Raw genomic sequence first — 12,291 nt, 5'->3', positions numbered from 1 at the left:
CACTCTGTACTTGCTTACCTGGACTGTGTATCCTTAGTGAAGTTTATGTAAATATCAGTATGTCATTTTGATGTATGATCCTTTGTCTCAAGGCGGTCCAGAGGTTAAGAAGCCATGCTTCCACCGTAGAGGGCGTGGGTTCAATCTCTGGTCAGGGAATCAGTGACGCAGCAGGCATGCATGCATAAATAAAATACAACAGGCGGAACCGTTCTCAGAGCTTTCAGAAAATCTGCTTCCTGTTATAATCTTCAGTTTAGCTAAAAGAAAAATCCGTTTTTCTCTCCTTAACTTGATAGTTAATGTTCCCTGACACTCACTCTGTGTCCAGCCCAAACCTCCTTTTGGAGTCATCTTACCACCCACCCAGGGTCCAGCCATCAAATAGGCATCTCCAGCCCCTTAGGGGCCTTCCCAAGTGGCACTAGTGGTAAACAATCTGCCTGCCAATGCAGGAGACTCAAGAGATATGGATTCAATCCCTCGGTCGCAAATATCCCCTGGAGAAGGAAATGGCAATCCATTCCAGTATTCTTGCCTGGAAAATTCCATGGAGAGAGGAGCCTGGTAGGTTACAGTCCATGAGATTCAAAGAGTTGGACAGGACTGAGCGGCTGAGCACAGCACACAGCTGCTTAGACTCAACAGAGCTCAAATGGCCTTAGTTTATTTGCCCATGGCCTTGTCGACTTTCTCTTTGCCTCTCTGCTAAAACCCAGAGCTGAATCTCCAGCGTCTCTCATCTGGATCATTTCCTGGAGATTCAGTCCTCCATATTCACACACACCCCTTACATCTCCCACCCTGGCCCCAGAGGAATCTTACTAAACTGCAACTATGACCACCTCCCTCCATTGCTCTAAATCCTTCTATGAATCCCCATTGCCTTTGATAAATTAGCCACTGTGACCTTATCAACTATTAACAATTTACAGCACCCCTAAATGGCAGGTAGTGTAATCAACATTACCAGACAGTTCAGGAGAGGAAGAGTTACACAGTTCTTCAGTGAATTCCCAAGGCTAATCTTTGCTATGTGTATAAAGTCCAGGCAGTCCTAGAACTATTAAGGAAATTGAATTTGTAATTTTAAAAGTCCCCCAAAAGGGACTAGGTATAATCACTAGGTTCATAAGTTGTTTAGCTACAAGTTAATTTCAGTAGTAGGACCTAACAAGTATTTGAGGCCAAAATCTCCTGTGTTTAAAAACATATTTTTTTTACCATGCTAATAAAAATATTAACTTGTTTGGGAAAAAATAATTGAAAAAAATTAAAAAAGAATAAATCTCCAGGCCCAGGTGAAAAATTCTATGAAGGTTCAAAGAAGAATTAAAACCACTTTTACATAATCTCCCTGGGGAAGGAAACGGCAACCCATTCCAGGATTATTGCCTGGAGAGTCCCATGGACCCAGGAACCTGGCAGGCTACAGTTCACGGGGTCGCAAAGAGTTGGACACTGAAGCGACTTAGTGTACATGCATGCATTACATAATCTCTTCCAGAAAATTGAAGAAGGAACACTTCCTAATTCATTTTATGAAGCTAGCATCACTCTGATACCAAAACCAGATACGGAGAGTACAAATAAACAAAACTACAGAACATCCCACATGAATCCAGACCAAAAAAAAAAATCTTAAAAAAATGTTAATAAATAGAATTCAGCAATATATAAAAAGAATTATTCATCATGAGAAAGTGGAGTTTCTCCCAGGGATGCCGGGCTGTTTCCATATTCGAAATTCAATCAGTGTTTTCCACTGTATTAAAGAGACTGTGGTAGGTGGAACAATGATTCCCTGAAGATCTCAATGTCCAAACCCCCAAGGTCTAGGAATATTTAGGTTACATGGCAAAAGGGATTTAAGTTTTCAGATGGAATTACAGTTGCTAATCAAATTAAAATGAGACATTAAAATAAAGTAATAATTGTTAAAATAAGGAGCTGATCCCAGATTATCTACTGAGTCCAATATAATAACAGGCATCCTTAAATGTGAAAGACAGTCAGGGACAGGTGACTGTGGAAGAAATTCAGACTGATGTAACATGAGGTTTCTACCCACTATTGCTGGCTTTATAGATGGAGGAAGGAATGGGGAAAGCTAGAAGCTGGAGAAAGCAAGGAAATAGATTCATTCTATGAGGCTTCAGAAAGGAACACAGCCCTCAGGGACTTCCCTGGTGGTCCAGTGATTAAGAATCCACCCTGCAATGCAGGGGATGTGGGTTTGATCCTTGGTCGGGGAACTAAGATCCCACATGCTGCAGAGCAACTAAGCCTGAGTGCCACAACTAGAGAGTTCACGCCCTACCCAACACAGCCAAATAAATAAATATTTAAAAGAAAAAAAGAATAAGGAACATAGTCCTGCCAACACCCTGTTTTAGTTTCATGAGAACCACATAGGACTCCTGACCTACAAAGCAGTAAGATAATACATTTGTGTTGTATTAAGTCTCTATATTTATGACACGTTATTACAGTGACCACAGAAAGCTAATACACAAGCTAAAGAAGACGTGTCACAAGAGCATATCTATTCATGCAAAAAAAAAAAAAAAAGCATTTGCTAGAATTCAACACCCACTCATAATAAAAACTCTCAGCAAACCAGGAACAGAGGGAAACTACATCAACTTGACGAAGAACATCGACAAAACTTCAGGTAACATTGTACTTCACGGTAAAAGACTTAACACTTTTCCTATTGAGACTGGGACAAGGAAAGGCATACACCCTCACTGTTCTTATTCAACAGAGTTCTGAAAGTGCTAGCCATTACAATAAGACAAGAAAAAGAAATAAAAGGCATATAAATTGAAAAGTAACCCTATTTGCAAATGACATGATCTGTGTACAAAATTTCAAGAAATCTCCCAAACATGCCCCTAGAACTAAGGAGAGAGTTAATTCAAAAAGGTTATAGGATAAGTATACACAAAAATCAATGGCATGTTTGATGCTAATAATGAGTATATGAAAACTGGAATTGAAAATACAATATTACTTATAATGTTTTGAAATAGAAAGAAAAAAAGAAATGCTTAGATGGAAATCTAACCAAACAGATATAGGACTTGGATACTGAAAACCATACAACACTGATGAAAGAAATCAAAGATTTAAATAAATGAAGAGAATCTGAAGCTAATATATTATTATTATACTTCAATAAGAAACAAGGGAAGGAGGGAGGGAGGGAGGAAGAGAAAAAGGGAAAGACCATGTCTGTGGGTTGGAAGACTCAACACAGTATGCAAAAGTGTATCAAGTTTTGGAACTTCCCGGGTTTTCAAGTGGTTAAGACTATACATTCTAATGCAGAGGGGTGTGGGTTCCATACCTGGTCAGGGACCTAAGATCCCACTTGTGGCACTGCCTTAAAAAAAAAAAAAAGCCTAATCTCCCCCAACTGATATACAGATTTAGTGCTATTCCTGTCAAAATCTCTGCAAGATTTTCGGGTAAATGCAAGCCAGATTTTTCTAATGTCCAGGCAGCCTAACAGGCCTCCTGGACATTGTGTCACTCTCTAGTCTCATTCCCTTACAGCTCTGGCACCAGATTGCTTTCTCTCCCTTCCAGGTCTTTGCTTAGGCAAGTGCCCCTGTTGATACCCCCACACCACACCAACAGCCCCCCAGCAGCTCCCACCTCTGTTCCCTGACTCCAACCAGGCCTCCCTGACTCCCTGACTTCTTGCAGGGACCAGAGAGACCGGGATTTCCCTAGAATCCCTGGACCTGCCTGGCCCAGCCCCCACCCAGGGCTGGCAGGGGAGGGAGCTCTGGAGCTGACAGAGAGAGGAAATTCCCCTGGAACCTGTTTCTCAGCTTCCTGGCTCAGCTGGAGCACCCGCTGGAGGGAGAGGCCAGGCCGGGCCAAGGACCCTGGCCCATCATGGCCTTGGCCCTGAGCCCGCCCCGGGTCCCCAAGCCCAAGAGTGCCCTGCCCTTGCACTACTATGAGAGCTTCCTGGAGAAGAAGGGACCCCGAGATCGGGTAAGACAGGCCGGGGAGCTGGCACTGCTGGGTGGCCCCTGGGCAGGTGCGGCACCTCTCTGAACCTAGATCTCCCCAGCCTCCTGAGGAGGGTGAGGTGGGTGCTGGATGGGGCAAGGCATAGACTGGGGGCTGGGAAATGTTCTATCTGTCTGTCTGTCTGTCTCTGTTCTGAGCTCTTTCTCTTTCTGTGTCTCTCCCGGCTTGGCTCTATTGCTCTTTTTCTGAATCTCAGATATAAACAGGATTAGGGACTTCCTCAAGGAAATGGCGGCGGGGGGTGGGGGGTGTCTTCTGACACCACTCCCTACCCTCGCATCCCTCCTCCCCCAGCCCTGAACTAACTCTGTGAACCTTAGCCACAGGGGTCAAGGTCCATACAGATTACAGGTGGGGACAGTGAGAGGTACTGGGGTCTGTAGCCAGTCAGGGGCCCAATGAGTGTGTGTGTGTGTGTGTGTGTGTGTGTGTCTGTGTGTGTGTGTGTCTGTGTGTGTGTGTGTGTGTCCTTCTCAGAATAAAGCTCAACTCCTCCATTCTGCTAAGACCCACCCTCATCCGCCACTAGGACCCAAACCAAGCACCCTTTTCCCTCCCTTTGCCCTGGAAGCTTCCTCCTTTCCTTCTGCCTTCATGCATTCAAATCCTTCCCAGCCTAGAAAGCACCAGAGGCAGGAGATCTCAGGGGTTAAGAAAGAGGGTTTATTTATCAGTGAACACACCTCAAAGCATGTAGAGGATCTTGGTTCCCCAACCAGGGATCAAATCCACACTCCCTGCAGTGGAAGCCAAGAGTCTTAACCACTGGACTTCCAAGGAAGTCCTAGGCAGGTACCATAATTATCTACTATTTTATAGGTGGTGAAACTGAAGCACAAAGAGCTTAAACAGCATTCAGTGGGTGACACATAGCTGGTTTATGACAAAGCAGATGAGTTTGTTCACTTACTGCTTTCTTCCCAGTGCCTGGCACACAGTAGTTCTTCAGTAAATGATAGTTAAATGTATGTGTGTATCTAGGATGTATCTATAGATGGACAGATGGGTGAGTGGGTGGACAGACAGGTGCTGCTGCTGCTGCTAAGTCACTTCAGTCATGTCTGACTCTGTGCGACCCCATAGACGGCAGCCCACCAGGCTCCTACTGGAGTGGGTTGCCATTTTCTTCTCCAATGCAGGAAAGTGAAAAGTGAAAGTGAAGTCGCTCAGTCGTGTCCGACTCCTAGCGACCCCATGGACTGTAGCCTACCAGGCTCCTCTGTTCATGGGATTTTCCAGGCAAGAGTACTGGAGTGGGTTACCATGTCCGTCTCCAGGACAGACAGGTGAAATGATGGATAAACACAAATATACTTGGGAGACACTGCAGGTTTGGTGCTAGATCACCACAATAAAGCAAATATTGCGATAAAGTGAGCCATATGAATTTTTTTCATTTCCCACTGCTTTATAAAAGTTATGTTGACACTAGTCTGTACCCTGTTGTATGTAATAGCACTATATCTTTTTAAAAATTAGCTCATAATCATCTGCTTTCTTTTTAATTAATTGTTTACTTATTTATTTTTGGCTGTGCTGGGTCTTTGTCGCTGTTCGAGGGCTTTCTCTAATCAGGGGAGACTACTCTGTAGTTGCGGTGCATGGACTTCTCATTGTAGTGGCTTCTCTTTTGGCAGAGCATGGGCTCTAGGGCATGTGGAATAGCACTGTATCCTAAAAAGACAATGTACATAAATTAATTTAAAAATAATGCTTTTGGAAAAATGACACCAGTAGATACTTCTTTGACTCAGAATAGCCACACATCTTTGTTTAAAAACAAAACCCCACAATATCTGTGAAGTGCAATAAAATGAAGCATGCCTGTAGATAGGTGGGTGATAAGTGGATAAAAGAATAGGTGAGTACATAAGCGGATAAAAGAATGGATGGATGGATGAATCAATATGTGGCTCATTGGGTAGATGACCACTGTAAATATAAGAGCTATCCTCATTGTGAAAGTGTTAGTCACTCAGTCATGGCCAACTATTTGCAACCCCATAGACTGTAGCCCTCCAGGCTTCTCTGTCCAAATACTAGAGTGGGTAGCCATTCCCTTCTCCAGGGGATCTTCCCAACCCAGGGATCGAGCCCCCATTGGTCTCCAGCATTGTAGGCAGATTCTTAACCATCAGCCACCAGGGAAGCCCTTACGGACTCATTAATTTACTTCCTCTTTCAGAAAGTCTTCCCCGATTTAGCAATTTGAAGTCCTCTCTCCTCTGCAATCTCTTGGCCCAGGGTCTGTCTCTACCTGAGGATACTAATTTCTCTTCTCTGAAAGATTTTAGTGTGTCTGCTTTCTCTGTGGGCTGCCCTGGTGGCTGCAGGTGATGAAGGAAACCATGTAAAGATCTGGGAGAAGCATGTTCAGGCAAAGAGGCTGGCAGGTGCAAAGGTCCTGAGATAGAGAAGGATGGAGGTGCCCAGCTCTGCCACCTCACCTCCCTCTCTTTCTCCACCTCTGGCCTACAGGATTACAAGAAGTTCTGGGCAGGCCTTCAGGGCCTGACTCTCTATTTCTACAACAGCAATCGGGACACTAAGGTAAGGATGGAAATGAAGCCTCAAGAACTGGCCTGCCCTTGACCCCAGGACTTATCAGAGGTGTGGACAGGATGTCCTAGCTGGGGGGATGAGGCACTCAGACTCTGTCTTCTGTGCTCCCAGCATGTGGAAAAGCTAGATCTAGGAGGCTTTGTGAAGCTCACAGATGAAGCTCCCTGGGGAAACTCCCATGACCCTAGCACCCACTTCTGCTTGGTCCTTCGGAACCAGGAGATCAAATTCAAGGTAAGTCTCTTAAGGGGTGGCTGGTGGGAGACCCTTCCTCCATGTCACACCCACCATTAACACATACCAGCACAGAATCACACAGAGTTTATCACTGGGTTGGTATCACTGGTCAAATCATTAACCTCTGTGGGCCTCAGTTTCTACAAGTGAAAAATGAGATAATATGTGTTAACTGCCCAGAACACAATCTGATCCACAAGAACCACAACTGCCATCATTCAATCTTCAGCTAACATTACTGAGCACCTATTGTGTTCCAGACACTCTTCTTAGTAATACTCTCTAATACCATGTTCAGTCACTAATTTGTGTCCGACTTGTGAACCACATGGACTGCAGCACGGCAGGCCTCCCTGTCCAACTCCCAGAGCTTGCTCAAACTCATGTCCATTGAGTCAGTGATGCCATCCAACCATCTCATCCTCTGTCGTCCTCTTCTCCTCCTGCCTTCAGTCTTTCCCAGCATCAGGGTCTTTTCCAGTGAGTCAGTTCTTCACATCAGGTGGCCAAAGTTTTGGAGCTTCAGCTTCAGCATCAGCCCTTTCAGTGAATATTCAGGGCTGGTTTCCTTTAGGATTGACTGGTTTGACCTCTTTGCAGTCCAAGGGACTCTCAAAAGTCTTCTCCAGCACCATAATTCAAAAGCATCAATTTTTCAGCTCTCAGCCTTCTTTATGGTCCAACTCTCACATCTGTACATGATTACCGGAAAAATCATAGCTTTGATTATATGGACTTTTGCCAGCATAGTGATGTCTCTGCCTTTTAATATGCTAACACCATACACAAAAATAAACTAAAAATGGATTAACACCTAAATGTAAGACCATGTACTATAAAACTCTTAGAGGAAAACATAGAACACTCTGACATAAATTGCAGCAGTATCTTTTTGGATCCAGCTCCTAGAGTGAAGGAAATAAAAACAAAAATAAACAAATGGGACCTAATTAAACTTAAAAGGTTTTGCACAGCAAAAGAAGCCATAAAAAAAAATACACCTATAGAATGGGAGAAAATATTTGCAAACAATATGACCAACAAAGGATTGATCTCCCAAATATACATACAGCTCAATATCAAAAAAACAATCAACTCAAACAAAAAATGGGATATCTAAATAGACATCTCTCCAAAGACATACAGATGGCCAAGAGACAAGTGAAAAGATGCTCAACATCGCTAACTATTCAGTTCAGTTCAGTCAGTCAGTCGTGTCCGACTCTTTGCAACCCCATGAATCGCAGCACGCCAGGCCTCCCTGTCCATCACCAACTCTGGGAGTTTACCCAAACTCATGTCCATCGAGTCGGTGAAGCCATCCAGCCATCTCATCCTCTGTTGTCCCCTTCTTGTCCGGCCCTCAATCCCTCCCAGCATCAGGGTCTTTTCCAATGAGTCAGTTCTTCGCATGAGGTGGCCAAAGTATTGGAGTTTCAGCTTCAGCATTAGTCCTTCCAATGAACACCCAGGACTGATCCCCTTTAGGATGGCCTGGATCTTCTTGCAGTCCAAGGGACTCTCAAGAGTCTTCTCCAACACCACAGTTCAAAAGCATCAATTCTTTGGTGCTCAGCTTTCTTCACAGTCCAACTCTCGCATCCATACATGACCATTGGAAAAACCATAACCTTGACTAGATGGACATTTGTTGGCAAAGTAATGTCTCTGCTTTTGAATATGCTATCTAGGTTGGTCATAACTTTCCTTCCAAGGAGTAAGTGTCTTTTAATTTCATGGCTGCAATCACCATCTGCAGTGATTTTGGAGCCCAAAAAAATAAAGTCTGACACTGTTTCCCCATCTATTTCCCATGAAGTGATGGGACCAGATGCCATGGTCTTAGTTTTCTGAATGTTGAGCTTTAAGCCAACTTTTTCACTCTCCTCTTTCACTTTCATCAAGAGGCTTCTTAGTTCCTCTTCACTTTCTGCCATAAGGGTGGTGTCATCTGCATATCTGAGGTTATTGATATTTCTCCCGGCCATCTTGATTCCAGTTTGTGCTTCTTCCAGCCCAGCGTTTCTCATGATGTAGAGAAATACAAATCAAAACCACAATGACATTGGTCAGAATGGCCATCATCAGAAAGTCTATAAATAATAAATGCTAGAGAGAGTATGGGGAGAAGGCAATGGCAACCCACTCCAGTAGTCTTGCCTGGAAAATCCCATAGGCGGAGGAGCCTGGTAGGCTAGAGTCCATGGGGTCGCTAGGAGTCGGACATGACTGAGCGACTTCACTTTCACTTTTCACTTTCCTGCATTGGAGAAGGAAATGGCAACCCACTCCAGTGTTCTTGCCTGGAGAATCCCAGGGACGAGGAAGCCTGGTGGGCTGCCATCTCTGGAGTTGCACAGAGTTGGACACGACTGAAGCAACTTAGCAGCAGCAACAGAGAGAGTATGGAGAAATTGGAACCCTTCTGCCCTGTTTTTGAGAATGTAAATTGATGCAGCCACTATGGGGAACAGTATGCAGATTCCTTAAAAAACTAAATATAGAACTACCATATGATCCTGAAATCCCACTCATGGGCATATATCAGGAGAAAACAATAATTCAAAAAGATACATGCACCCCTGTGTCCATGAAGTGAATCGAAGGAAGGTCACTCAGTCATGTCTGACTCTTTGTGACCCCATGGACTATACAGTCCATGGAATTCTCTAGGCCAGAGTACTGGAGTGGGTAGCCTTTCCCTTCTCCAGGGGATCTTCCCAACCCAGGGATCGAACCCAGGTCTCCTGCATTGCAGGCGGATTCTTTACCAGCTGAGCCACAAGGGAAGCTTCCCTGTGTTCATAGCAGCAGCATTTACAAGAGCCAAGACACAGAAGCAACCTAAATGTTCTTCAATGGAAGAAAAAAAAAAGAAGATGTGGTACATATACACAATGGAATATTACTTAGCCATTAAAAAGAACAAAATAATGCCATTTGCAGCAACATGCATGGACCTAGAGATTATATACTGAGTGAAGCAAGTCAGAAGGAGAAAGACAAATACCACATGACATTGCTTATCTGTGGAAACAAAGAAAAAAATGATAAAATGAACTTACATACAAACAGAAATAGTTCCACAGTCATAGACAACAAATTTATGGTTACCAAAGGGAAAAAGGAGGGGAGGAATAAACTAGAAGTTTGAGATTAACATATACACATTACTATATATAATATAGATAAGCAAGAAGGACCTATTGTATAGCATAGGGAAAACTATATTCAGTATTTTAAAATAATATATAAGGGAAAAGAATCTCATAGGTCTTCCCTGTGGTCCAGAGGTTAAGACTCCACCTTCTAAGGCAGGAGGTGCAGGTTCCATCCCTCGCTGGGGAAATAAGATCCCACATGCTAGTTGGTACAGCCAAAAAAATTTTTTAAAGAATCTCATATATAAAATACATATATATATATGTCACTTTTCTATACACCTGAAAGTAACACAACATTGTAAATCAACTATACTTCAATTTAAAAAAAAAAAGAAATACTTGCCCTTGTAGAGTTTACAGTCTTGAGTCTTGTGGCGGAAGCATACAATAAAAAATAAAGACGTGTAAAATATATGGAGTATTAGATGGTGGCAGATGCTAGGGAGACAAGTGCAAGGGAAAGGGGATGGGGGCTCAGGGCTGCAATGTTATGAAGTGTGAATAGGTCTTCTTATTGAAGACCTGAAGGAGGTGAGGAACCCAGCAGTGTAGAGATCTGAGAAACAACTTCAGCAGTGGAAGCAGCATGTCCAAAGACCCTGGGGCTGAACTGTGCCTGGCATGTTGGGGGAACAGTGAGAAAGCCCCTGTGGCTGGAGCAGATTGAGAGAGGAGGAAAGAGGGAGGGCATGAGGGCAGGGAGGGGATGGGGCAGGTTGTGTAAGACCTGTGGGCCGCAAGGAGGCCTGGGTTTTAACCCTGAGGGAGGTAGAAATCAAGGGAGGGTTTCACACATAGGAGGCATATGATCTATGTTTTTTTTTTTGAAATGTTGATGTGAACTGCCCTTGTGGTCCAGTGGCTCAGAATCCACCTGCCAATGCAGGCGACATGGTCCAGGAAGATTCCACCTGCTTTGGAGCAACGGTTCTGTGCCACAACTACAGAAGCCCATTTGTCCTAGAGCCCATGCTCTGTGACAAGAGAAGCCACTCCAACGAGAAGCCTGCAAACTGCAGCTAGAGAAAACCTGTGTGCAGCAATGAAAATGCAGCACAGCCAGAAATAAATTAATTATATTTAAAATAGTTGATGTAAGAACATTAAAGAATAGTACCCGCATATTACTAAGGAATTATATTCAGACATCATTATAAATTAACCTGTTCTAACATTTAATTTTCATAACAACCCTCAGAAACAGGGATGCTTATTCCTTACTCCCATTGCACAGATGGATAGACCAGGGCTCATCAGCCAGGCATACTTTTTCTTTTGCTCCCCAGGTAGAGAGCCTGGAGTCTCGGGAGATGTGGAAAGGCTTCATCTTGACAGTAGTGGAGGTAAGAGTGGTCAACCTCGGCCCTTCTCTCTCTCCTTTCCCACTTGGCCTGCTCAGAAATCCTTTTTAAAATTTCCATTCCCCAAACAAACCTCTCAGCCTCCTCACTAGTCTCAAACTGGCGGCCTCTGAACCAGGTGTAAACCATCTGCGTTTTGTTTTGTCAACAAAGTGCTATAAATTTAAACGTCAGCTGCTGTCGTTTTAAAACCAGGAGTGTTAGAAAACAGCCCTGATTTCTATGTTACTCAATTGCTCCCCGTCTGGCCTCACAGGCTGTTGAGTCTGAGATCCTCCGTGCTAGCGTTTGCTCTGTCCGTCCGCCATCACGGAAGTCCTCTCTAAGCCCTCTCTGCCCCTGAGATGTCAGGCGGCTCGGGAGCCCTCTCCAGACCTGGGTTCCATCCTGGCTACATCCGCACCTTGGCCTCAGTGTGCCCACTGTGACACGGTCACAGGCGCCCATTTCCTGATCGCCCCAATCCCGGTTCAGCTCCGCGTCCCGTCCAACCTGACGCTGCTGCCAGGACACCTATACATGATGTCCGAGGCCCTGGCCAAAGAGGAGGCCCGCCGTGCGCTCGAGATGCCGTCGTAAGCGCCCGAGGGTCTCCAGGATGGTGGCGGGCTGGGGAACATGGGGCCGCAGAGGGCAGTGAATGGGGTCTCCTGGCGTTGGGTCTTGGGTACACGGTGCATCCGGGCAGGGGTGGGGATTGGGTCCCCACAGCTGGGAGCCCGACTGGGTGTTTGGGGCGGTTCTGGGTTCTTGACCGCGGGTCTGGGTCTTCGAGGGGGTAGTAGATGCCGGGGTGGCGGGTCTGGGGCTCTGAGTGTTGGCCTCCGTTCCCGGAGGGCAGACATGGACTTCCAGAGGCAGAGTCTGGGTCTTGGGGAAAGTGAGGCAGGGTCTCCAGGGACCAGGTGACGGACAGG

At 45.0% G+C, this 12,291-nt stretch overlaps 1 protein-coding gene across 2 annotated transcripts in view; it reads left to right on the top strand.

The window, feature by feature from the left end:
* Positions 1–3,810: 3,810 nt before the first annotated feature.
* STAP2 (signal transducing adaptor family member 2) overlaps positions 3,811–12,291 on the top strand; it is an 11,795-nt gene continuing 3,314 nt past the window's right edge. For both annotated transcript variants that reach the window (XM_040241987.1, XM_040241986.1), the window contains exons 1-5: positions 3,811–4,011; positions 6,529–6,600; positions 6,724–6,846; positions 11,300–11,356; positions 11,849–11,949. In XM_040241987.1, the coding sequence (XP_040097921.1) occupies positions 3,910–4,011; positions 6,529–6,600; positions 6,724–6,846; positions 11,300–11,356; positions 11,849–11,949 (455 nt within the window). In that variant the 5' untranslated portion in view covers positions 3,811–3,909. The remainder of the gene's footprint in view (positions 4,012–6,528; positions 6,601–6,723; positions 6,847–11,299; positions 11,357–11,848; positions 11,950–12,291) is intronic.

The sequence above is a fragment of the Oryx dammah genome, unplaced genomic scaffold (genome assembly GCF_014754425.2).
Source record: "Oryx dammah isolate SB20612 unplaced genomic scaffold, SCBI_Odam_1.1 HiC_scaffold_5, whole genome shotgun sequence".
NCBI lineage: Eukaryota > Metazoa > Chordata > Mammalia > Artiodactyla > Bovidae > Oryx > Oryx dammah.
Note: the sequence above shows the minus strand (reverse complement) of the source record. Positions and strands in the feature narration are given on the sequence as shown.